The sequence below is a fragment of the Crocodylus porosus genome, unplaced genomic scaffold, assembly GCF_001723895.1.
Source record: "Crocodylus porosus isolate Cpor-Errol unplaced genomic scaffold, CroPor_comp1, whole genome shotgun sequence".
Classification (NCBI taxonomy): Eukaryota; Metazoa; Chordata; order Crocodylia; family Crocodylidae; genus Crocodylus; species Crocodylus porosus.
In genome coordinates this window covers 15,369,218-15,397,096 of record NW_017728915.1, presented here as the reverse complement: position 1 = coordinate 15,397,096, position 27,879 = coordinate 15,369,218, and the positions used below count along the sequence as shown (strand labels likewise).

Genomic DNA, 27,879 nt, shown 5'->3' with positions numbered 1-27,879 from the left:
TTTCTCACATGCTCTTTTTCTCCCATGTGAATGTTACGGATTCTTGGGTACTCTGCATGCCCTCCTTGCAGATTTTACTTCAGGAGGATGCGATTTGATTTTGTGTTTGAATTGGGCAAAATTCTGAGAAATATTGAGACCACTGATGTAAAATTTTGTGGACCATGTGTGATCTTAAAAAATAAAGTATTTCATTTCGATTTTCCAAACAGAAACATTTCCCTTTAAAGCTTTACTTTGGTGTAATTCAACCAAAAAAATATCAAAAATATAAAACTGAGAACACTTTGTGTTGGAACAAAATATGTTTCAGCCCTATATTAACTTTACGGTTTCCCTGTGGTACTTTGGTTTCACTCTTCTCCAGATTTACTTTCTTTGGCCTTTTTTCTAACTTACTTTACTTGCATGTTTTCTCAGATTTCACAACAAAGACTGCCTTAGAGTATCTGTTTCTGATGCTTTGCATAGACCTTACTACAAAATAAAAAAAAACCAAACAAACCCAAAACATTTCCTGAGCTCAACTTGAACTTTGCTTAGATGCAACTTTCCATAACATTTTTTGAGGGCAATCTAAAAATGTTAACATTTTACAATCTGTAAAAATACAAGTATGTTAACAAGGGAATAGATGGTATGCAATAGATTTCTTCTATGGTAAGAATAGCCTCAAATTACAATTCAGCTGTATTGTTAAAAATGCCAATATTTTGAAGATATATTTTATCTGTATTCTTAGATCAGCAGGTCAAAAAGTGCAAGATTGTTACTTCTATCAAATTTTTATGGACAAAAATGAAAAAGTTGGCGTTCCAACAATTCAGCAGTTATTGGAATGGTCTTTCATCAATAGCAACTTGAAGTTTGCAGAGGTTGGTTATAGTTCATACTTCGTAACTTTTATTACAAGGTCACAATTGTTTAAACGGTTCTTATTAACAGGAGATTTTTATGGTGTCTTTTTGAGTGTTGAGTGTCTTGAGTGTTGGGAAGAGGGAATTACTGATATTAGTAGAAAATGTGTTAATGCTTGAGAAGGATAGTATTGAACTGCTGGTGTCAGAAGATTACCATGACACTAGATTTCTTTTATTAAACACTCTGAAAAGATTTTATATATAAAATATGTGTGTATTAATAGAATCAAAGGGACTTGGATTTATGGCTTAAGTTTGTAGTTATTAAAATATTTTGATGTATAAATAATTGGTAATCTTCTTTTGCGAATCATTTTGTTTTACAGAGGATTAAAGAATTGAGATTTCTTTATAGTATTTTTAATAGGATGGCTTTTTAGAGGAGGGAGTTAGTCCATGGTTGGTTTAAGCAAGCATGCCTAGTACCTACTGCAATGAATAGATTTGAGTTTTCCTTTAAATAGAAAATCTCTCAGAGGATCAGTGTTATTGTAAACATTAAATTATTTTTATTAGGTGTTGGCTGATACTTAAACAGGTGACTTATTTGACTTTAAAAATGTGGGACACAGTTATAAGTTTATAGGATTTTAGGTGACGACTTACAAAATGTACAAATTAGACCAAATATGTATATGAAACTTGTAAGATCTAAATCACATTTTGAAACTTTTCTTAGGCACCCTCATGTCTGATTATTCAGATGCCTCGATTTGGAAAGGACTTCAAGATGTTCAACAAAATTTTTCCTTCTCTGGAGTTAAATATAACAGACTTACTTGAAGACAGTAAGTATAAACACCTATTGGCCACGTGTGAAATTTAAATTTAGCATCTTTCTACATTTTTAATGCAACTCATTTTAGGATGAACATTTTGATCGTTTCATTCTTGGAAAACTGAACTTTTAGCTGTTTAAAATGAGATCTCTTATGAATATAGGCTGCTCCGATGCTCTGGAATTCCAGTTGCTGCACTCTAGCAGCCATCTGCGTCTCGTGTATCAGTGTCCCCGTGCTTAAAAATGGTGGGGGCGCTTGAACTAAAGCTCCTCAAATGAGCTTTAGTTCAAATTCCCCCACTGCCATTATAAAGCATGGGGACGCTGATACAGGAGATACAGCAGCACGTTAATTAGAGTGGCTCTGAGAGCCGCTCCAGTTAAAGTGTCATGTGCCCCTATCCTCTGGAGCACGTGTAAAAGTTCCTGTACTTCTGACTTCAAGCCATAGTCAAAGTTAGAGTTCTTAGTATTTTGACTTTTATGACTTTTAAGGACAATTCAAATGTAAGGTGTGTTACTGTCAACACAAGAATAGAATATTGTGGAACTGCAGGTAATTTTGAATGGTTTCTTGCAGTCTGTGGACGATCACCGTTTGCCTTTTGTCATTTCTTTGATGTGCTTGAACTTAGCAATCTACTGATTTTTAAAATGTCTGAGTTCATCGCACATTACTCTGTACCTGGTATCTTTTTTTCCCTTTTTCATGAAGTTTGGTCAAAGTTGGCTTGATTTTATTTATTTTTTATTTCACTAAAGGAAAAGTATTCTTTATCTTTATGAAAATGGAAAAATATTCATCGACACCTTTTTAAATTGGGGAAAAAACAATGGATGCTAAAGTGCCAACTTTAAGCATGTAGTAGTAATCTTTTTTTTAGCTGTTGATACATGTTTGTGTTTACATTGGAAGGGCTAGGATGACTGTATCTTTTTGCACTGTTAGTCACCTCTTGTACAAATTGTATGTAATGTCTGTTAATCTGTGTAACTCAGGGAAGAACACTCATTGAAATCACTTCAAATGTCCTCAACTAAACATTTTAAAACAAATTTCTAAGTATCTTCATTGTCGCCTTTCAAGTTGCATGGCATCTTGTTTAGGTTTTGGATAGAGCTAAATGCTAAGCTGTGTTTAAATAATATAATGCCCAGTGGATTGATAAGGGAAGACAATTTGTGATAATAACTTGCACCCATTTTTTACAAATGTGTTTGACTGTTACATATTCGTCAACTGTACTTCTGAAATTGGGATTTAGTAAGGTTTATTTCTGCTGCTTTCTACTAGAAGATGGAGGGAACAAATGAATATAGTTACAAAAGAAGGGGTGAGACTTCTTGCATGCTGTCTATTCTATGGTTTCTGTTTTCTTTGCCCATTTCTATCCAATAACGGAAGCAAAGGTAGGACATCTTAACCTGAATTAAATGATGGTCAACTTGCCCCAGTTCAGTTTCATTTACTGCAGGAAAGAAGCACAAGCGCAAAATGGTTACTGTGGAACAGCCTCCCTGTCTCTGCTTTGATCTAATTTGTTTAATTAGTGATGTCGACTTTGACTGGCTTCATCTAGATTATCTCCATTTGAAATAATCTATTTTTAATTAAAAATACAATCTTGAAAAGAAACGTCAATTGTATCTTTTTATATTACAAAAATGCAGCTCCTCGACAATGCCGTATATGTGGAGGGCTTGCGATGTTTGAATGTAGAGAATGTTATGAAGATACTGACATTTCTGCTGGCAAAATCAAGCAGTTTTGTAAAACCTGCAACACACAAGTAAGCTGGAGAAAGGGATTTGTTTTATTTTTTTTCTTTCCTGTGTCTGCATACAAGTGTATGAGCTCTCTCTCTCTCAATGATTCCTTATCTAGCTTGGGATGCTATAGTAATATCTGAAGGCACTGACTGCTACAAGAGAGCAAGTCTGAAACTTTAAAACTTCTTTTTTATTAGGCTGTTACCAGGGTACAGGCATCATTAGCAAAGTAAAGCTTCTGTTCGGGATGTTAGCAGACCCTTAACTATTTTTGCACAGCATTTACCATAGCATCTGGCAATCCTACAGTCCAGCTTTGTGAGCCTTTGATGGGAAGGCAGTAATCTAGGCTTGTCAGAATTCCTTACCTTACTAGTTTGTATTAAATTTTAAAAGAAGAAAATACTTTTAACATTCTCATACTGGTTCACACTTGGCTTTAGGTGGCAGTGACTGAAAATTTAGTTGTCTAGTACCTATTTGGCATGCATGAAACCATCATGGTCTTGATTCAGTTCCCAGGGGCAGGTGTCACCATTGACAGCATTTTTATTGGAGGTTGACTTCTATAAGTCTGCATGGAGATGACAAGCACTGAATATGTCTGGAATTGAACTCCCTTCTTCTCTATAGTTGGCCCTTCTAGCCACATTGGTGAGACCAGCATGGGGAGAGGCCAAAACTAAAATGGAAAGTTCCATCTTCCCCCACCCACCCAAAAACTGACTTTTTTTTTTTAAACTTTGATCTAACTGTAGGTTCACCTTCATCCCAGGAGACAAAATCATAAATTCAATCCGTTGTCACTTCCTAAAGATCTACCAGACTGGGATTGGAGACATGGATGTATCCCATGCCAGAAAATGGAGTTGTTTGCTGTTCTCTGCATAGAAACAAGCCACTATGTAGCATTTGTTAAATATGGGAGAGATGACTCCGCCTGGCTCTTCTTTGACAGCATGGCAGATCGGGATGGTATATCATTAATTTGTTTTTCCTTATTAAATGGTCTTTTTTGCTTCTGTGTTTTGAAATTTAAACTCACTCATAGGTTATTTCCTGAATATGTGACTTCAGAAGTTTTCCAGTAACAAAACATGTACTTGTTTAAATATGCCATGAATTCTAAATAGAAGCTCTCTCAAATGCCAAGATACATAGTACATCATATAATTATTAAATAGTGCAACTGCCATTTTTCTCTGTTCCAGAATGTAGCAGACTCTAAATGACTCAAACTGTAGCTGTGTTTGGTATAATAGAAATAGTCTTTGTAGTGCAGAATCAGTGCCAACTGCTTTGAAGGTGTCTCTGGTTAGTTAGCAGTGGGAGGCCATTATCCACTAACAACATTCTGTTCCATTGATGTTAACATTCTCTCAGTTAGTGTTTCATTAAATGGTGGTGAACCGAGGACAGTGCGTTGTGTACTAGTGCCTTAGAGAATCAGAGTAATAGATAGAAGTCAGAGCCTCCTGAGGATGGTGGTGTTGGCATGCAGAAATCTTGAGACTGTATTTGCTAGTCCAGGTTTTTTGTTTGTTTTGGGGTTTTTTTCTCTTTGGGGAGAGTGAGAAGTAGGAATCTTGTTTCCTGCTGTGGATGAGATGCTGCCATAGGATCAAAGCTTCCTTTATCTTCTTATATCCAGAAGGCTATTGAGCTTTGTTCTGAAATGCTTCAGAGCTGTCAGTGTGACTTTAGGGTTTTTTTTAATTAGTTCAAGAATGCAGCTCGCATTTTAGTCATTCAGTAACTATATTCCTGCCGGTCAAAGCTATGTGACCATCTTCCTTCAGATGGTGCTGTCCTCTGAAAAGTGACTCAGAAAAACAGCAGTCCGGAAACTCATTTTTCTACTTGATTTTGTTTATTTTAGCAGAGGTGTAAACCCTTTTTCTGTCCAAGAGCTTTACATACTTGTCCTAGGACCTGAAAGTTGAGCATGGTTGCTTGTGCACATCATGATGTACTTGGTGGTCTGTTAGCAGCTTGGATGATGTGCAAGTAGAATCCGTGTCATTTTACAATTTCCGTCTGATTTGTGAGAACAGGAATAAAAACATAATCTGACAGACTATACACAGCATCCAGCACAATTTGATTGAGATGTTAATTTTCTTACCCCCATACTTTTTTGTGACCAGGATTATTTCTGAGCAGGGTTATTTCAGCACACCTGATTTAAAATCCCATTAGCTGAAGGAAAGTTATTAAGAAGTTGCTTCTGGCTTTTTCTGCTGTACAAAAGTGATGTTTGACTGTATTGTGAAGTCCTTGTACTAGCTAGACCAATTCATATAACAATTCGTGGTTTATGCACATAATTAGGATGAAGGTAATTTAAGCCTAATTTTACATTTGTATTTGAGGTTTCCATAAGATTACAAAATCCTGCTATGGCAGTTGCAGGTCTTGGCGGGAGGGATGGGAAGCGTTAGACCTATTCCAGAAATTATTGAAACCCACAGTAGCCCTGTTTTCAGATGTTTAATTGGCTCTTCTCAAAGCACCATATGATGATGAAGGGAGTGCTTCAAATTCTAACCTAATCTTGTTTCTCTTCTTGCTTTCTCTGCAAAAGGAGGCCAGAATGGCTTTAACATTCCTCAAGTTACCCCGTGCCCAGAAGTTGGAGAGTACTTAAAAATGTCTCTAGAGGAACTGCATTCACTGGACTCCCGAAAAATTCAAGGATGTGCACGAAGATTACTTTGTGATGCTTATATGTGCATGTATCAAAGCCCAACCATGAGCTTGTACAAATGAACACCATCCTCTGGACTAGAGAAGGAACTGTATGCGGATTTCTACTGTTGCATTTGCTGTACTCCTTAGTTTGTTTGGATGCAACCGTTGCTGGCAATGGATGCTACGATAAGGGGAAGAGCTGACTCCTAGAACAAATGAATTAATATTTTAAAAACAGTGTGATGTTTTGTTGTTGAAGTATTGAAGCATTTTGCACTCTAGGAAGTGTGCTTGTGTCTGTTTGTTTTATAAACAAAGTCTAAATGATGTTACTAAAATCTAAAGCTTTAAGTTAAGTGCATTGATTTTATATCTACCTATATGTATATATAGATATTTATATCTATCTGTCTGTCTATATAGATGGATAGATGTATATCTATATCTATATATTATATATAGATTTTGAAATTGTTAAAAGTTAAATTGTAAAAGGAGAAACCTCCTTAGTCCATTGAGAATGTAAACATATATGCTGTGTGTATTTGCTCAGTGTATTTCTGTGGACCAAGGATGATGAATCTCTGGGTATTTTTTGTAGCTCTGTAGCTAACAGTTGCCTTCAGAAAGGAATATTTTTGGCTTTTAATGAGGCTAATTTTAAAGTAGTTACTTTTTGTGTGGTTTTTGTTAACCCTTAGCTGTGTACTTTTGTGGATTCTAAGCTTCCACACCCCATGCCCTCAGAAATCATCATGTCCCTATGAATTCATCTTTTACTTGTGAAAATCAAACAAACCTTCCTTTGGTATATGCTATTTTTTCTTTGGAGAGAGGGGCAATATATTTAAAATGTTCAACGTAAAAGTAGATATATGTAAACTACAAATCTATTTTTAAGTGTCTTTTTATAAATAAAACTTCTGTGGAACGGAACAATAAATTATATAGGAGTGAGTGGATGGCAGACTGAACAACGAAGTAGTTTTATTGCTTCAGGGAGTGTTATGAAAGCAGAATCTGAAGTCCTTATGTGAAGCTGACACTTGGCCTGTTTTACAGTGCATTAAGCTGCTGCCTGCTAAGGGATCATTAACAAATGCTAAAAATATTTAGAAAGGCAAAATTAGATTTAAAAAAGCAGTTAATATTTTACTTGATACCCAGTACATAACAAAAATGAGTTACTAATGTGTACAGTGTATAATTGCTATTTTACTTGGAAACCTACAATCTTATTTGCAGTGAAATCCTATTTTTGTCTAAAATATGTGCAGCAAAATCTGGATGGTGTGAAAATAATAGGTTATACATTGCATTATTATGGGTTGTAGTGTATATTTTAAGACTTGTTTTATATGAGTAACTGTTTCTCTGGGATCAACTCTGTAAAAAGGATGGATGGAAAACAAAACAGATAAAGTACTTGTATCATTTAAAATGAATATTTTGATATCAGTACACTGTTTTTAAGGCTATAGGAATTGATGATCCTGTTGTAAATACATGACTAATTTTTGACTGCAAAAGGTAGGCACCCCTCCCCCTGCCCTGAACACTGATTGATCTGTGCTAGGGGTTTGAAAATTGTACTGTGCTACCTGGAAAACTAAACCTGTGCGCTAAAGTTAGGTATGCAGGTGATGAGCAGAAGGTTAGAATTATAGAAGGATGTATGGGAAAATGTAACAGTAGTTAACAAAAAAAAAAAGCTTTGCAAGATGCACACAGAACATGTTTACAACATAGTAAGTTGACTTTACTGCATGGGCAAATCTGATCAGACACATGATGTGCAAGTAATATCTGAAATTTTGTGTTAAATTTTACACCTTGAAAAATGTGCAGTAACTTTACTATGAGGTGAAGTTTCTGCGTAGAACATTTTGGGTGGCTGGTAAGCCCTGTGTATTATCATAAGACTGTGCCTTGTATCTCAGCAGGAAGTGACGTGTGTTTTTATTTCCTGCTCCTGTCTTTTTCTTCCTGGGTTATCACTACACTAGATGATAAATTTGTGAAAAGGGTACAGCTACCAGTTTGTTGAATGCATGTACCCTTTGTGCTTTCTAGACCAGGAGCAGAGAGCAGGGCTTGGGTCCAGTGAGAATAGCACCTGCCGTCATTGTATGTAAAACACAAACTATACCAACACAGGGAACTGTTGCTATGACCTGCCCCGGCCACTTGTTTACTAATTTTGCCTACCACCTATATTATATTTGTTACAGAATAGACCATTTTCTTCTGGCATAAAGGACAGTTGTTCAGATGTCTGTGTCTGTTGTTCTAAGACAAATCCTAAAAACGTTCATGAGATAAAAAGGACTAACAGTTTATCCTGGGACTTTGTGAAGTGTGTCAGAAAAGTCCTGGGGCTGCATTGTTGAATCAATACTAGGTAGAAAGGTAGCAGTGCTTTCAACCACTTGCTGACCTTGACTGAAAGGGAGATATGTGTTCCAAGAAAAACACAAGCACAACTTGTGCAGCATCTGTTCCTAGCCTCAGTGCATCATCTATGTCACACTAGCATGGGCACTGCTCGCTATGCTGCCCTAGGCCATAAGAATGGCCTTTATTCCCAGAATGAGTTTCAAATGGACCCACCCCTCAATTTGGCAGGTTTACTGAAGTCAGTCTATGGTTCTTTCTATGGCTATGGGTGCTGTTGTAGCAATGACACCAGGAGCTGAAGTACATAAAGCAGATGCCTAGGGTGACCAGCCTAACAGCTCCTCCCTGCTAAGGGCAGGGCCCTACACCAAACTCACAGCTTTTAGGTCCACAGAGCAGTAGTGTGCTGTACTCCCTTTTAGCCCCAGGAACCCTTGCGTGCATACTTCTTTAACTACAATGGAGCACATGCACCAAGCAAAACATTCAACCCACCCAGGTGGAGGGAGAGTGCCTTTTTCTGCCTTGGAAGGTTTTGCTAGCCTGAGCCTTCAAATTTGCCCTGGTAATAGAGAGTTGTTGCTGAGTAAGGTGATTGTTGTACTCGCCCAGTAGGACCTGGTAGTGACGTGTACTAGCACTATTCTGCCCCTTTTAGCCCATTCTGCTGTTGGTTCTGGGAAATAAAATGTGCACCCTACAGGCTGCTGGTAGTGTCCTTTCTCCCCAACTCTCTTGGTGCTGCTGCTGCTATACCTTGTTCTATTTTCAGGTCAAGGGGAAGTGGTAGCATAGCTCCCAGACCTTACATGGGAGATGCAGTCTCTCTAGCTAAGTCTATAATCACTCCCTCCAGGGAGTGTGCTGTGCTTACTAAATGGACATGGCCACTTGGGCCATTCCACCTTACAGTCCCACCTTAGTATAAGAAAGAATCTCCAGTCAGACTCAGTAATTTAAGAGTCTGCTAAACTGAGATGGACTGTGATCAGCATGGGGTGATAGAGGTGGGCACTTAAGAGGTAGGGTGAGCAGTGGGAGTAGAAGAAACACCCTCTGCAAGTGCCTCCCTCCCCCCACCCCCCTGAGCCCTATTTTTGCAAGCAGCATCCATGCAGAGCTTATCCAGGCTCTGGTGCTTCCTGATAGGGTATGGTTGGAGTAGCTGGGAGAGGTGGGGTTCACACCGCTCTTCCCTCCCCCTGGCCTCCACTTCTCTGGTCAGTGTTCTCTCCATTAGAGTGACTGGGGGAGGGGGGAGAGGGAGGTCCGAGCAGAGTGCAGTCCATGATGACCCCATTTTTTGGGGGAGGGAGGGTTGCAGACACCATGTATGAAATGGAAATTGCTTCCACATTATGGTTTTCGGTATTGGAAAGGGTGCATCTTGAACAAGACCCTAAATATCATTCTCCTGCTTTATTCAGCCCTGGTGTGGCTGCAGCTGGAGTACTGTATCCAGTTCTGAGCTCCACACTTTAAAAAGGTTGTGGAGATGCTAAAGACAGTCCAGAGGAGAGCCATGCACATGATCAAAAGTCAAGACAGCAGGCCATATGAGGAGAGGCATGGGACTCTTCAGCTTGGGTAAGCGTAGGCTTAGGGGGGACTTGGTTGCAGCTTATAAATATATCATGGGTATTCATCATAACCTGGGAGAACATCTGTTCACCAGGGCTCCCCCAGGGAAAACGAGGTGCAAAGGTCACAAACCGCTGGAAGAATGTTTAGACTGGACATAAGGAAGAACTTCTTTACCATTCGAGTCCCCAGAGTCTGGAATAGACTCTCCCCCTCCCCTCTCAGAAGTAGTGCAAGCACCTACTCTGGACACTTTCAAGATGTGCTTGCACAATTATCTTGCACAATTATCTTGACCTTCTGCCCTTGAGCATGGGGCTGGACCAGATGATCTCATGAGGTTCCTTCCAGCCCTAATGCCTATGAAATCTATTAAATCTATGAACTGTAAAACTAATCTCACACGTTTCACAAATACTTGTGAGCTGTACATCAGGGAGGCATATGAGAGGCAATTAACTTAAGTTTGAAGACTGATTAGTTAAAATGTGAAAAAGAATTTATTTTATGTGGGATGAAAGTTTTGATTGCAATCCACTTCAGGGACAGCTCTCCATGCAATAGTTTGCATTGTAAAGCAGTTGCTACTCTACAATGCAAAAAAAGAACTTTTGGGGATTTCTCTGTCCACCCCCTGGACTTCTCTCCTTGGATGCTGACCTGCTTTTTTATGTTGTGGGTGATATGAAAATTTCCCCCATACAGGTCTTACACAGTTGTAATGATGTGGATGCCCCCTTAAATTGACAAAAGACAACAGAAATTTATTATAAAAATCCCTCTCTTATTCAAGAATAGCTAAAAAAAAAAACACAAAAAAACCCACACAAATAAATTCTGTAAGACCGTAGCAGGAAGTACTGTCCCAGTGAGATTACTTTAAAATACCTTTTTTACAAATCAAAGGCTTAGGAGCCATGACCTCCTATATATTCAGTAGTCTGATTAATAAACTCAGAAATGAGGGTTTGGTCAATTGAAACAAGAGCAAGGAGTGCCTTACACAAAGCTCCAGCTTTTTCTTGTGATTTATGTAAGGTCTGCCCAAACATAGTTGCAGTACACATCTGAAGCTTTGAAAAATGTCATACTTTTTCTAGTTCGCACTAAGACCAGACTCAAATTGCCTTGTAGGTTACTTTTGAGGGTTCTCAAGGGATTCTTCATGGTTAAGGCTTAAGATCATATTGCCCAAGTAACATTTGAGGCATTCTCTCTAATACCTGACCCATGATTCATTGCTATGTTGGGCGTGTGCCTACATGAGATGTTTACTGCACAGTTGACTAATTAGCTGCGCAGTATACATCTTGGTGTCTACACATACGCCTCTATTAGGATGGTGTAGATAAATTTACACCATATTGAGCCACGGGGAGCAGCCCTGGGCTGGTAGGCTGGCCCCTAGGGTCCTCTGTCAGCTAGGGCTGCTTTCACCTGGCTCCATGTGCTGTGCATGAACAAGCTGCAGAGCTTATTGCTCCAGAGTTTATTTCTTCCAGGCACATTACTTGAGCCTGTGCCCGGGAGCAATAAACTCTGGAGCAATAAGCTCTGCGGTGTATTCATGTGCTGTAATTCCATGTGTAGATGCGCCCAGTGTGCATAAAGATTATTTTAAACACTAGCCTGCTATATTAAAATACATTTTTGCATATGTTACTTGTGAAGTAGTTCTCATCACTATCCAAAGTTTTCATCGTAGACAAGCTTGGGCTAGCTCAAACTTGGAAAAGTTCTAATGAGGCAAATGCATCCTTCAATCTATTGGTTCAGCAAAAAAGGCACTGCAAAACCCACCTCCCACTTAGTGCACAAGAAGCATAGGATGAGTCGTTGCAAAAGGCTACTTCAAGTTTTGGAAGAAGGTGATGGGGCAGAAGAATGATATAACTCTGTTCGGTTGAAGTTTTCCAAAGTCTCTGTGATGTGGATTCTGATCTGTGCTCTTAGAAATGCAGTAAATACTGTTCCCTACTGTCAGTGGTGAGTGTCTACCTTTTAATCAAGCACTGACTGCATCAGAGGACTTAATCAAGGCCATTGGGAGCCAGTTGTTTCACTGTTATGTATTTTTCTTCTTGTGCACTTCACCCTCTCCTGATTGGATGAGCTTGGTCACCTCAGTCCCTAATGATTAGGTGTGCGCAAAGTGGACCATATTTGATTCAGATTCGGCCTGATTCAGGGGCAGTGATTTGACTAGTTGATTTGGATCACTGTCCCGATTTGATTTGGCCAAATCCAAATCTGAAGATTTGATTCTTATTTGGAGAATCAGCAATTCAGCCATAGACACAGCTTTTTATGTTTTTTCTCCATACCTCAAGGTATGTGAGCCAGGAGGCTCATGAACACTGAGATGCTGGGGCAGATGGAGCGTCCCACAGGAGTGCGAAGGAGCCTGCCATGTGCTTGGCAGCAGACCCAGAAGTGGACTGGAAGTGCTTCCATCCGCCCCACCATCTCAGCGTTAATGAGCGGCCTGGTACTTTGAGGTATGTAGAAAAAACATAAAGCTGTGCCTATGGCCGAATCGGCAAATCTTTCCAAATCAAATTGGAGGTTTCTGATTCAATTCAGAGAGATTAATGAGTCTCCTGATTTGATTCAGATTCAGAGATTCGACCACTGAATCACGCTGAATCTCCTCCAAATCGAATCAGCAACCGAAGCTTCGCACAGCCCTACTAATGATATTTTGCTTCATATGGAGCTGTGAAAATGTTGTAGCTTTGACTCTTACACTTCCAAGACTGAATTAAATTTTACCTACAAGGCTGCCCATTTAGATTTGAGTTAATTGTTTCCTTTCTGTAATGAAGCATGTCTTACATTTTCCTGATTTCTCCTTGGTATTTTGTTCAATAAACATCTAGTGTTTGGTGCATAAACAGTGTTTTACATTTAAAAAGCATCCTCAAGCAATGATTAGGGGAACAAACCCATTGAATCAGGTTGTCCTAGTTTACTTAGTTTAGTTTTACATTTTTTTCAATAAATTTAGGACTGAGCTGCTAATGGAAATGACTCTCCTATCTATTACTTTTGTATTAATAACAATTACATATGTCATTCTTATGACCCTTCATTCTTTGGGGTTCTTAAAGGCTAAATGGGAATATTGGAAATAGAAATGTTGAGCACAGTGTGGATCAGTTCACTTTTTTACTAGCTTTCCATTACACATTTTTGATAGAGCCTCTAAACTGAATATTTCATAGGAAATGGTAGGAGTTGCTACTTTGGTTTTCCATTTTAATACAGAATGATGTCTCTCTGACTAGAACCTGCTGTTATGTTGGAAAGTATAATAAATACTGCAGTAGGATATTACAGAGTTATTTTCAATAGGGAAAATTTCTTCTCATCACTGGTTAAGTACAGGTGGTCCTTGAGGTTTTACATCCCTGCCAGATTCTGTTTTTTAAAAAGTCCTTACTCTCATCACTCTGCCTATTCTTGTTAGCCATATTAAATGTCCAGTCTTTTTTTGAGGGCTTACATTCAACAAGGCAATAATACATTTGTCTGATTTTTCCTTTGTATTCTGTTCAATAAATACCTGATATTTTGTACATAAATAGCCTCTTCAATTTTCAAAGCATCACCAAGCAATGATTAGTGAAACAAATGATCTGCTCAGTAGTTGACATTAAAATGTCAACTTTTTGTAATGAGAAAGAGATTCATTTTATTTTATTCCCCTCCCCCTCAATGTAGTGTTAATTTTTAGTTAGAGTAAATCTACTGAAAAGGAGAAACCCAATGCTTTAAGACAGGGGAGGGCAAAATACAGCCTGCAAGCCAGATCCAGCCTGCCAGGCCATTCTATCTGGCCTGTGGGGTCCCTAAAAATTTTAGAAAATTGACATTTATCTGCCTTTGGCTGCCTGTCCAAAATGACAGGAGACAGGTATAGTGAGACCCCAGGGAAGCCAGCGGCAGAACTAAACAGCTGCAGCAGCAAATCTGGCCAGCCCCATCTCACCTGCATTCCCCCTGAGCCCCAGCCAGAAGCCTCTGCCTAGCAGGGGCTTCTGGCCTGGGACTGTTCCTGCCTTCCTGCACTGAGGGAAATACAGATAAGAAGGAGGTGGGGAGGGAGGCAGGGGAGAACTGTGAGTGATCATCTCAGTCCTCAGACTGGCCAGGCCAGCTCCTGTGGTCCCAGTGCTGCAGCTGGGAAACACGTGATGCTGGCCAGCAGGCAGAGCGGGAGAGTGGGGCAATGACAGCAGCAGGCAGGGGAGGGGGCAGCGAGCAGATGTGTGGAACACAGCAACAGCCGGGTGGGAGCGTGGGACCCATGCTAGTGCACCAGGGCCAGCACCGTTGAGGTCCAGAGCGAGGTGGCAGGAGCGCAGAGCCTGGGCTGGCAGGGGCTCTATGGAGCCAAGCTAGGGCCCTCCTCTCCCAGCTTGAGCAGCACAGCCCAGCTCCATAGAGCCCCTGGCAGCCCAGGCCTTGCGCTGCTGCTGCCCCACTCTGGGTCCTGCTGGCACTGGCCCCAGTGCACCAGCAGGAGCTGCACACTCCTGCCCGGCTGTCACTGCACCCTGTGCACCTGCTCACTGCCCCCTCCTGCCCCCCACCGTCTGCCACAGCCATTTCCCTGCTTGCCCCACCATGCTCCGGCATCATATGGTTCCCAGCTGCAGTGGCAGGACTGCAAGAGCAGCTGGGATGTGGTGCTGGAGTGGCCCGCAAGAGAAGCACAGCAGTGGCAGGTGGGGGACAAGGGGCAGCAAGCAGGAAGGAGCATGGAATCCGTACCAGTGCCCCAGGGCCAGAAGTGGCAGGAGCGCAGAGCCTGGGCTTGCAGGAGTGCTGGCGGGGGCAGGCTGTAGGCAAATCCTCCCCCCTCCACGTAAGCCACAACCCTTCTCAGCCACCCTCTCCCACACATTCACAGCCCCCCACAAAACCCATCCCCAGCCACACCCCCACACCGCTCCACTCCTCAAAAATCCCCACCACAGCCCTGCACATGCTGACAAACCTACAGCACACTCCCACACACACCCTCCCACAATATACAAGAGTAAGAGTTCATTTTAAGCTATTATACGATCAATTCTATGTATACTACACAAACACATGTACATATGAGAAAAATATTTTTTGAAATGAAATTAATGAATGTTGTAGTACATGTTTGATTTTTTAGAATATACTTTGGTATTTTTCTGGTTCAGAGATGGTGCAACCCCTTGCTGAAAGGAATAGTTCCCGGAGGAAGGCGTGGGACTTCTGGTGGCACAGGTCAGGGGTCAGGAGGCGAGACTTCTGGTCACATGGTGACCAGCGGGCAGGGCACCTGAAAAGTGATGGGGCTACTCATGCAGCCCTTGATGGCTTGCCAAAATTCAGTAAGCAACTGTCCACCCAAAATAATTGCCCTCCCCTGCTTTAAGGACACAGATAGGCAAGACATTGGAATTGTAAAATGAATAGTATCAATTTGAATGTTTAACAAAAATGACAGCTGGCCTCACTGGTCTTTGATTCAATGCAAGTAATTATTAAAGACTGTGCAAATATTTTGCAGTGGAAAGACTATCGTGAGTATAATAATATTTTCTGCAATTTAATTTTTCTTATCTGGGAGTGGCTTTTCAGTAAAACCATGACTTGTTTTCTACAGCACCTAGACTGACTTCACTATTTCCATTAAGAATATCTTCAAAAAAACCCCTGGAAACTCATCAGTAGACAGTGTCTACAAGGAGCATGTCATTTGCCATGTAGTTGGGACATACTAATCAGTGACTACTTCTGGAAATGGAAGTGCATATTTCTAGTATCTTGTCACAAGAGGGCACTGCTTGTAACAGCTGAAGAACTGCTTATCCAAATATGTTCTCTGTGGTGTTTGGAGACAGGAATTTAACTCTCAGTGGTTGGTTTTTGAATGCTTAAAAAGACCCGCCAAAGTTTCTTCTGCACATACCTGAAAGTTAAAACAAAACGTCCCTTACTACTATCAGTCTTAGCTCATTTACAAAACTCCTTTCTATTAAAGCAGCCTTTATTTTTCTTGGTCTGAAAAAATAATTTAGCGAGATGAGAATGTTGTATCTGCAACTCCCCCCACCCACTGAACTTGCTTTAAGGGTAGCAACATCACATCATAAAGAGAGGAGTAAAACACTTCATATTGGGTGCATCGTCATATGCATTTAAACATGACTAAATTTAATACACATTAAGTGATTTTTTTGACAGGTGTCTACACTAAAGTTAGTGCACTTGCCATGTGCCCCTAGTGGCTGGACAGACCTGGTACTAAAGTTACTGCTAGGTTGTGTCTACATGTGCATTGGTGTGCTTTAATTGCACCTACATTTTATATCTGCATTTGTAGGCCAGTCTCACCCGGAGGGTCCTGGGGCTTGTTTCCCTGCACTCCCAGGCCAGCAAGCAGGGAGAGCCTCTCGGGCGACCCTCATCTGAGTGAGTGCTGGGCAGTGTGCAGAACACTGGAGTGACTCTGCCGCCAGTCCCTCACCAGGTTGCTCACCCAGCTGCTCTGAATTAGGGGCTCCTGACTTGCCCCATTGTTTACTTGCAGCACTTCTTCAGCTGCCCTACCCAATTGGCCTCTGGCCCGCCTGTGGCCTCAGGCGCCCAAAGGCTTACCTGGACGTAACTCAGCCCCCATGTTACCAGGGCCTACCCTCAAGCCCCCTGGTCAGATGGACCCACTTCACACCCTTTCCTCACAGGGCCTCATTTCAGCCTCCACTCTCTTCAGGGCCTCCCAACTGCCCCTCTGGTGCAAGCCATTAGGTGCCATTCTGCACCCCGTTCTACCCCACTGCCTCCACTGAGGCACATACTCTGCCCCCTCCACTGGGGCCTGGGGTCAAACACACACCCTGCAGGCTCAGGTGCCACTCACCGGCATGCCTGGCCCACCATTCTCACTCTGCAGGGTCTTGCACCCCACATGAGCTCAGGTGGCCACAGCCATACCTGGCCCCCAACTGCCTGCAATGTTAAAAGACCCACCCGAGGGCTGGGGTTTAGGTGCCTCTACTCACCTTCCACCGGGATGGTAAGTGGCCTGGCATTTTTGGGGGACTGTTCCGCCACGAACAGCCCCATCAGGCCACCCATCCCTGGCAGGGTGCAATTTGGGTCATGCCCAGGACCAAGAGCCTCCTAACCATCCCCATGTGCTCTTGTACCTCCTAGGGTTACTGGAGCAGCAGCTCCACCAGGAGATGTTGTTTCCTTGGTGCCAGGCAGCAGACTGCTGCCTCCAGCTCTGCTGGCCTGGATCTTAATGTAACCTGGGTGGTACTCCAAGAGGTACTCCCTCTCCAATTAAAGGGATCAAAGCAAGTGCACAAGTGCTACGGGAAATGTAGGGACTCTCCTCCCCCTATAGACCACCAATGGGAACTTAACCATATACCTTTTAATGAGAGAACAATACTGGGAACTTAACCAGTATAAATCAGGGGGTATAGGGGACCCTGCAATGCCCTGAGGGGGCAGGAGTCAACAAAGGTTGTTACAATCTTACATGTTACTAACAATCGTAGCCATATTCATCCAGTTGATGAAAGACAGGGTTAACCAAAATGTAAAACACAAACAACAGAACAATACTGGTTGGTGAAATATAAAAGGTACAAAATGTCAGATAACAAGGAATACAGGGCCTAGGTGTGAGAAAGCACAACAGCCCCTTTCCACTGCAAGAATTTCCCCATTAGCTCACTCACCCTAAGCCACCCCAGCTGGGACTTGAACTTAAATCTCTTGTGTGATAAGCAAACACTCAACCACACAGCTGCTGTGCCAAACTACCAGGGGTCTTGACAGTCGCAGAGCCCCAGCCTCATGTCAAGCTGCCTGGCCTCTAATTGGAGGAGCTGGAAGCAGTGCTGGGAACCTCTCAGGTCGCTGCTCAGACGCTTGCTGGATCTGGGGAGCCTCTCCTGCCAGCTGCAGCCTCTCGTAGGGGATCCCGGAGCCCAGCGGGGGCCTCTCCTGCCGGCCGCACGCCGCGCTGCTGAGGGTCCAACTGCTGCCTGCAGGTCCCACTCCTTCAGGCTCTCCTGGGGCAGGTCCCACTCCAGGCTCCTGCCCCGCTGACCCAGCTCTTTGAATCTCCTTCCTTGTGGTCCCTTGCTGGTCTCCCTTGAGTCAACAACACTGCCTCTTTTATCCCCCTCCAGGTGACCCAAAGGGGCAATTGGGGGGCATGGAGGATGAGTCTTTGGGGCCTGATTGGTGAGGAAAGGGAATCCCAAGTCCTCTGATTATCTTTTGCCCTTTCAAAACCCCTGGTCTAAGTCACTGCCAGCCAGCCCGTCACATTAAAATGGCCACGCATTAGAGCTGGGCCACACAGCTCCCCCACAGAATAGTTCCTGGGGAGGTTCCCCCTGCTGCTCCGCCAAAGCAGGCTCCTCTCAGAGCCTGTGAAAGCCCTCGAGTGGCAAGCACCTCCCAAAGGTGCTCTGCCACGGTATCCTTTCATAGAAATATTGTTCCCCTACATTAGTGACAGAACTGCCTGGGTAGGGATCACCTTACCCTCCTCATCGTTAGTGGAGTATCTGGTACAGACATATATTTGTCAGAACTTCATGACTTACTCAGGGTCACGCACAACGTTCAGTGGAGACCTGTGTTCAGTTCCTGCTTTTGGCAGAAAACATTAAACGCATAGCTCTTCTTCCTCCTGCTCACAGTCTGATTTAGCATCTTGAATTCCCTCAAAGCTTGCACCTGTGACATTTCAGTTCTACCCCTCTGTCTTCCTTTCACGCTTCCCCCTTCAGAAAAACTACAGGTGATTTGGATGCAGTGTTTGAAGTCCGATTATTATTTGACTTTCAGATAAGCTTTCTCGATTAGCTTTCTAACATAGCTAAAACAGTTCTCATTGTTTTACATCATCCTGAATCACTTCCAAAGCTCATTCGCTTCTAAAGCTCTTTGCTGGGAGCTTTGTAAGAGCTCTTTGCTCTTTGTAAATAGCTCTCCCTGAGCTATGTCAAACACCAGTGTGAAAAACAATGTCCAGTGTTCCCCTCCTCCTGTGAAAATAAAAGACACTATTTTCCTGAATTTGGGACTTGTTCACACAAGCACATCTAACCTGCTTAGATTACACTGTTTGGATTGGCTCATTTGATGCAGCTTTTGCTTTGTAATGTATTAGTCCCCTGCAGCCCTCCTATCCAGTGTTTACATGCAGAGACACTCCATGTCTCCCTCATTGACTGGAGGTGGCCAGCTAAAGCTTGTCCACATTTGCTCATCCATATGAATAAGTTTTCAACCCTGTTGCTTTATTATGGACCAAAGTCTCAGCTGGAATAAAACAACATAGTGATATGAACTACTGAACTATACCCATCTACATCAGTTGAGGACTTAGCCAATGGGGTCTCTCTCACCTTGTAACACTGAAAAAAAATATAATCTCGAGCTCATATGACAAATCATTCCTTTTTGTGTCAGCTGATCTCCCCCAACTTCTGTCTTCCACTCCTCTTCCTACAAAACGGAGTTTGAAAGCAAAATATAACTTATTTGCTTCTCTTGTTGTAATAAGGCAAGCAATTGTTGTTCATTAGTCTGGGATCTTACCTTTACATGACTGCATGCATGTAGTGCCATCTCGTGGCAAAAAGGCTTTATTGCTGCTTCCACCAGAGGCTTCTTGTTTTCCACTCTCTTTTGAGCAAACATGCTATGATTTAAGAAGTTAAAAAACAACCTGAAACTTAAGTCTATATTTACATTTAAGTGCCAGTATCAATCATAGTAGCATGCCCATGACTGTAGTAATCTTTACAATGGCATTTACAGACTACTTTTTATGTTAAAAAAGCATTGTATAATCATCTTAATATATTTTTATAAACAGCTTAACATCTTCATATATGCTCTATGTACCATAACTTTAAATTGAGGTAGTAGTTAGGACTTTTCTTGCTTTTTTTAACCTGTTCTATAATATAGTTGTCATTATGCCTTCCTGATACAGCAAGGAGTTATGTCAAGGCCTGTTCTTTCAGGAGAGCACTGAGAAAACTGAAAAAGAACATAAATTAATTAAATATTAACTATTAACTAATAGTAAAAAAATGTTTAATTTTCAAGACAATTTCACTGTTAACCACATCATGTAATCATGAAATGCATAATACAGTATTTCCTAATGGAGGAAAGTAGCATGCTAGTTTGCTGCATGCTTTTCAAAACTCTGCACAAGTTAGGGAAAAAACCCTTTTGGATAAGATCATTGATTAACTATTCACTAAGAAGGATCTCTGTGGCACTGAAAACAGTATATGCAAACAGTTTAGTAATATGTAGGGCACCCAACCTGAATCACTGGGTTGGCCTTTGGTGAGGTGTTGGTAACCTTGGTTAGCTCTTCAGCAAAGCTTTTTTTGACAAAAGTAGTCTTTTACTATTCTAATACTGTAGCCATGCCACCATAAAAGGGCTGAGGAAGACATGCAATAATATTCTCTTCCAACTCTACAAAGCCATGTAAATAAATATGTTTTAACGTTCAAGAATAAAAAGGTGTACATCCTCCATCCCTGCCTACTGTGGCCTTTGTGTAGGAGCTAATTCTATTTGCTTTATCCCTCCCCCTTCACTAGAGGAGGGGCACCCCATTTTCATTGCCTGGGATCAGCTGGACTAGAAGGGCCTGCATGGCCTCAGATAGACTATTATTTCAAACCTTGTTTGGACCTGTTAGTACTGTAAGGAAGGGATTCAGCTATTCCCTATCTAGTGTACAGTTAGCTGAAACCTGGAATCAGCCTCAAAACTTCTCTCAGACTCAGTCCAAGACATCAAACACATTTTAAAATAAGTTTATTTAAACAATCAAACTGTTCAAAAGCAAAGGGAACTGCTTTTTCCTAAATGGTCAATACACCCAGCTGGGGAATTAAAAGGAGGGAGCAGGGGTGGGAGAAAATAACCACAGAGAGAAAGCACAGTTTGACTTAGATCTCAGAAAATACAACCAAACACCAGGAATTGAGCCAGACAATATAGTATTTGAAGAGGTCAAAACCAGAAAATATTTTGGCCTCAATTCCTTGTGATTGAAGTTCCAAAGTCCATGTGTTTTGATGTCTGTTACAAGTATTGTTTAGTTATTCAAGGTGCTCATAACTATTTTGACCTTAAGGAAAAAAATATAACAACTTGTGCTATTTTTCAGTTCTAAACAGCTACAGATGAGGGATTTTAAGAGAGTATTTTAAAGTTTCTTTTTGCTGCTTGAAAACACTACCCTTCATAACAGAATTTTATTTACCATCTTATCCTGATTTTGTTTTAATAATATGAACTAAAGTTTGAGCTTTTAAGATAAATGGATCTATAATTAGAGAGATAAATATTAATGCGGATAAAACCTCTCCTTTTACCACTCCACTCATTAATAGCTTAAAGCTGAACTCAGGCCAAACTTTTGGAGGAGGTGTTTTTGGCTTTGGTTTTTGGGGGTTATAATGTTTTATTTGGTTTTTTTTTTCCTGACAAATCAGACAAAATGAAACAGAACAACTTTAAAAAACTTTTTTGAACAAGTCTGTTGGAAAAAAGCATCAAAGAAAAAAATGTCAGCTTTATTTGTTAGTTTAAAGCATTCCCCTGAAATTAAAATTAAAGTAACTGTGGACATCAGCTTTTAGATAACCAGGAAAACACAGTACCTAGGGCAGCTTTCAAGTTTCTTTGAAGTACAAGGGACTGGGTAAACTTTACCACTAAAAATTTATTGGATAACAAATCCTGCTGAGTGTTCATCATCCACAAAATTGTTCAGTTACAAAGGAGACAAGTTTGGAATTCTGTCCAAACACAGAAGACATCTCCTAGTCGCTTATCTGTAAAAGGGAACAACTCAAGTGCACCATAATAAGAAATGAATGATCAGTACCAAGGTTACTGCATTCCAAAGAAAGTGATTCTTGGAAAAAAAGTAGGCATGGAGTCATGAACAATGCGTGCCCCTGGCGGCTGGGGGGGCATGGCAGCAGCGGGAGCGTGGTGGCAGCAGCAGGAGCATGGCAGCAGCAAGCAGGAGCTCCCGCAATGTTGGCAGCACCTTTTTGTAGGGGGTGCACTGCCACACTCAGGGGGTAAATGTGCACCCCATGTGTCACCCCTGCATAGTCAGGTGAAGGGGAAGAAAGGTGAATAATTCTGAACTGAAGGTTGGCCATATTTTACCACCTGCTGTCATATTAAATTCCTTCTACTGAATTCTACTGAATTCAAGAAAACCACATGCCAAGGAAAGTGTTATACCATGTGGGTAATGGAACTGGGATCTGGCTTATGATAAGGATAGCACAACAAATTAAAGTTCCTGTGGAAAAAATAACGTAAATTAAGTCATATGGCTTCATGAGGAATCTGTAGAAATCTGCAATTTTAAAGCAGAATGACCTGAATCAAGAAAGAAAGCAGGAGCAAACAAACCAGAATGCTCTAGATGAGTCATTTTCATCACTTTTTGTATCAGGACCAATTTGTAAACATTGATGACCAGTCCTGACCCAGTGTCCCTCAGTCCTGACCCCCTGCCCACTGCCCCAGGCCCCAGCCCTCCAGTCTGTGGGGCAGGGGGTGGGTGTGTGGGGCATGGGGGTCCCCAAGCAGCCCCTGGCAGGCTGGACTCTGCCAGTCTGCAAGGGAAAAGCCACCCTTTTCCAGATTTTTCTCCTTTAAAGGACAATCCATTTTTAAAGCTTCTTGATCCATTTTTGAAGTTTGTTCATCACTCTTTCGCATATTCTTGTGATCCATATTTGAGTCGTGAGCCACAGGTTGAGAAATGCTGCTCTAGATAAGGGGCATTCTTAAGGGTATCAGAAGAAAATGAATATCAGTTGAAACAATGGGTTCAGTATAAAACAGTATCAAGGTAAAAACTAATAGCATGGAGAAAACAAGTTGCCTATTGTAAAAGAAAGAGGGGAAAGAAATTAATGTGGAAAAATATGGCAGTGATATTGGAGCTCTTTTTAGAATTCTGAAATAATAATATGGTAACACAGTATTATTTTTCAGCTAATGTGATTCTGGTATTTATCCTGAAAGTTTAATCTTAGTAAAATACTGGCATGCAGGGGAGGGAGAAATTTCTAGACAACTGATAATGAAACAAGAAGTGATCCATCAGTTGTGTGGGTTTATGTAGAACAAAAATTGTGTGACAAAAGCAGAGTGGTGCCTGGAGAGAACGATGAACGAATTATTATTAGGCAAGAGCCCCATTCTGATACATCTGTATATGAGAATTCCCTGCAAATACTTCTTAAAAATGAATTCACATTGGCGCAGACAGGTATAGTGTCATGGACTGAGAAAATGGCTAAAAGCCATAAAAGCCATCTACTAGCTACATCCTCACCCTTTTTTGCTAGTTAAAGTCAGTGGATGATGTTTGACTGATAGTAATTAAATTCACTGAAGTGCTCCTGGAAGAAAGACAAACTATAATCAACTTAAACGTGTCTTAGTTTGGCGCATGATAGCAACCCTGCCCAGAAAGAGATAGCTACACCTCTGTTTTGGGCTCAGCTAATCTGCGCCACCTGTACTGTCTACAAACACTGTGATACCTGCATATGCAAATCACACAAGGAGAGAGACCAGCCTTGTGTTCCTAAGCAGCAGTATAAACACACCTGAATGGCCTGCTTTTTTTAACTATATTTTCTGTGGCCTTTGCCACAGTCAGTCCCAAGATGCCACCAGTCAGCTACAGCCTGATAGAGTGGGAATAACTGTCCTAGAGGAAGCCAAACAAACAGATGGTAGTGGGGATGGTGGCCAATTGCTCTTTTCTCAGGGGGCTCACAGCTGTTGGGCTTCTGCCATACCTCCTTTGCAGTTCAATTCTTCCAAGCCCTCTAGGGCAGAACTAGAAGCAGAACATATGATGCTGCCACAGACACAGGTCAATGCTGACCCTGAGACTATAAACAGATGTTGTCTTTGACGCAGGATCAGCTAAGCCGCGATGTGTCCTGGCACAGCTGATCCACTTCATTTACTTCTGCAGATGTCATTGTGCCCCTTGTCCCACAGAGTTGGGTCTCTGCTGCTTCCAGGGCTTCAGAGGCCCCATCCTGTGGGATGATGGACCTGGTTGCTGTACTTCAACTTGGGGCACACATTTGCAAGTGAGGGAACCCTCATAGGGTCCCCAGGTTGTAGATGTGCAGCCAGATATACATGCCGTGAGAAACCCCTGCAGGGGAATTCCGGTGGCATACAACAAGCAAGCAAGGCATCACAAACTGTGACTACCTTTGGTTTTGGCAACATTGTTGGGCACTTGGAAGATGCTAGGACATCTGTTTGCTTTTAATTTGTTCTGCCATAACAATCTTTATAGCAACACAAGGGCAATGTCTGTTTGCACACTGACAGGACTACTTCTCTTCTCTCCCAATAACTGCCACAGACAGGGATAAGAATGAAAGCCAGCCTCAATGCTGAGCGGTGATCCTAAGTCACTGAAGGAAACACTTTAAAGAACTGGCAAAGAAAAGGTCTGATCCCTCAGTGGAGGGTTTCTGTTCACTTATAGCCAAAGAAGTTTGCAGGCACCAGGAGTTATTATATTCTTCCTTTTGTATCCAGAGAGCAGCCATAGCCACAACCAGAGGATAATTTAGTGCCTAATTTAGGCACTTAAAGATGCAGATGGTGTGTTAGATCAATTTAAGACCCTAAATCCCTAACATTTCAAAGGCACTTAGGCACCTAGCCTGCTAAGGCACAGTTGAAAAGATCTCACTAGGTAAGTCCATTTATAAATTTTGCCCCAGACCGCTTTATTTTATCCTCAGCTAGGCAAAAGATTGACTATTTTTGGATGCATATTTCACTACAGTAAGCCATATTTTTGTTACCTCCAGGAAAGACCACTTGCAACCTGTTTCATGCAAAGCTAACCTGCTTGGCAGCTCCATTAATTTAACATATGGCTGCTCACCTTTCCAGTGGCTGCCAATTCATTTCTGCGTGCAATTTAAGGGACCAGAAAGAATTTATAAAAAGCCTGAGCTCATTATCCGATTGCACTGAGTATCCCACAGGACATTCAAATACCTGAAGATTTCCTGCAAATATGACTGTAAACACACACACAGCCTCACAATTGAACAGTCATGTGGCTTTTCCAGCTTAAGTCTGTTTACAGAATACAAGTAACTTCCCCAAACAGTTCATGATGAGTGACTGCAAAAGATATTCAGTGTCTAGTTAATTAATTAAATCCTACTTTAATCTACAAGATAGTTTAAATTCAATTCATAACCAATTATTCTGAAGTTGAAAGGACATTAGTCCATGCTGAAAGGAAAATCATTTTATTGAAATGTTAGTGAAAGCTTTGAATATGTCTAATTGATTATGAAACAAACAAAAACCCATAGCAAAGCCTTGGTAGCGACACTGAGTGTCCATTTATTAGGAGGCTATTTTGTACTCATTGTAATGCCATTGATCACAGGGAAATCATTTGGCATTCCTTCATACTTTCATTTCACAGGAATTTTAGTACAATTTATCATTAGATAAATTGACATTTTAGGACTTCAATTGCAGCCTTTGTACTTACGTGCTCATAACTTGTGTACTAGTATGTAGTTTAGAAGAGCTTTCAAAATGGGTTCCAGCATTGCCATGGGTGGATGAGTCCAGTAGACATCTTTGCTGGGCACTGGGAGCAAAACCAATCTTTAAAATGTTATGAGAAAACAACAGTGATACCAGTCTTCTGTTTCCAATGCACTGAAGTCTGCCATAGGAATAGAGCCTGCTCTCCCTATTAGGAGGGGGAGATGCTAGCAGCCATGTAAGATACAAAACCTCTCAAAATTGCTTAAAATAACATTCTGAAAAATGATTTTGAGTGTTACAAACATTTTCCACTCTTCATGAAAGCCATTATTTTTCAGGAGAAATATATGTACCTTAAACATCTGTAATGCTAGATGAAAACCTGTGGGAGGTAGACAAAGATGTGTGTTTGAATTCTAATATTATAAAAGCCTAAGTCTGTCTGTCTGTCCATAATGCTTTATTCTCACTCTGACTGGCTGACGGAAACAGCCAATCCGAGTGCTTCAAGCATGGGGGCATGCCACCATGATTCTAAAGCCGCTTCCTGCAAGAGGCAGAACAGCTACAGCACGGGGTGTTAGGTGATAGCACTCCATCCCAGCCACACCCCCCGTCATTCATGATGGGCAATTGGCTAGTTACACTATAAAAATGGGTGGTGATTTTTGCAAAATAAGTTTTTCTGACCTGGTTTCTCTTTTTTGGAAAGACAGGACTGCTATAAACAAGGCTGGATTTGGATCACACATTGCTTGCTATTGTTTTTCCTTGCAGAATTACTGCTGGTTTTTCTGCTGCTACGCCTACACTCAGGTTGCCCACACCCACAGTGGGGATCCTTCTTGGAATCAGTAGGAAGCTTGCTTCAGGAAAAATAGCTCAGAATAATTATGACTGTGGAAAAGTGGAGAGTCTGACAAACAAAAAGCAAAGAAGTCTTCCAAAAAATACTAAATATGATTCAGAGGGACTTCATCTTTTATCAGATGCCCCAGGAGAGATTCAATAAATGAAGAAGTCAAAAGGGAGAGGGATATGGGCAGGAACCTTCAAGTCCAAGCACAATGAAATAAAACCTATTGTCCTCTGACATGTCTGTGAAAAAGGTATCAGTGCCAATACTGTCATTAATCATCAATTGTCTGGACACAGTTTGAAGATGGGATTATAGCTATTCAAATTATTTATCATTATGTCTCTTTAAATGCTTGTCATAGAATCAGGGAGAAGAAATAACACCACATGACTAATTATATACCATGCCTGGCAATAGCTGAAATAAACATACCATGACCAACCATGAAGATAACACTTCAAACCATCAGCAAATACGCACAATCAGTTTAATCAGGGACATAAACCAAGATTTTTTCCATAAAAAGGTCCCCTGGCTAAACTGTTACATCATTTGCTTATTTATTTTGAACAGCTCTATTTCTGAATTAGCCACTGTCAGGTCTTTGTCTTTGGACAGCTATTTTTCTTGGCACAAGAATGCCAAATTATAGAGAATGTTTAGTGAATTCATCCTCCTGAACACTAAAGATGTCCCCCTGAAGTTAAAAGAAGTTTAGCTGCTAACTTTGATGAGACCAGGAATGCAGGTGCAGAACTGGAACAAGGATTGGCCCCAGAAATTCTATGAAAGAGAAATCAAACAGCAGGGAGCCAAAACAAGTAGAAACTTTCTCAGTTTCCCACAGCCAACATCCTGTAGGTGTAGTTCTCTTTGGGCCTGATCTAAAGTTCAAGTTCAAGTCTTTCCATTCACTTCAATGGATTTTGGAGACATTTGCAATAGACATTTGACTAACTTCCACTTTAATCTTAAAACTCAAATAACCATGGCCATAAGAACTCGGGGCTCCCTTTCCAGAGAGTGCCATAACAACGTGTCTAGGGGTGTCACATTACTTTTGGTGTGCTCTCTGTCTGGCTCCATTAATCTTGAATTTTTGGCTGCCTACTGGCATTCCCACTAACTGTTGGGGCTGGTCTACCTTACTGATTAGGATTTCCCTCCTGGAGCAAGGCATTTAACTTTTAAGTGTTGGGATGCTTAGGTAGAAGAGCCTACAAGATCTATTAGTCTAG

General features: G+C 41.4%; 1 protein-coding gene across 3 annotated transcripts in view; it reads left to right on the top strand.

Annotated features, from left to right (window-relative positions):
• The window catches only part of CYLD (CYLD lysine 63 deubiquitinase), a 33,032-nt gene extending 23,773 nt beyond the window's left edge, over positions 1-9,259 (top strand). For all 3 annotated transcript variants that reach the window (XM_019535739.1, XM_019535737.1, XM_019535736.1), the window contains exons 13-17: positions 743-875; positions 1,600-1,708; positions 3,373-3,491; positions 4,230-4,446; positions 6,056-9,259. In XM_019535739.1, the coding sequence (XP_019391284.1) occupies positions 743-875; positions 1,600-1,708; positions 3,373-3,491; positions 4,230-4,446; positions 6,056-6,240 (763 nt within the window). In that variant the 3' untranslated portion in view covers positions 6,241-9,259. The remainder of the gene's footprint in view (positions 1-742; positions 876-1,599; positions 1,709-3,372; positions 3,492-4,229; positions 4,447-6,055) is intronic.
• The last annotated feature ends 18,620 nt before the right edge of the window (positions 9,260-27,879 follow it).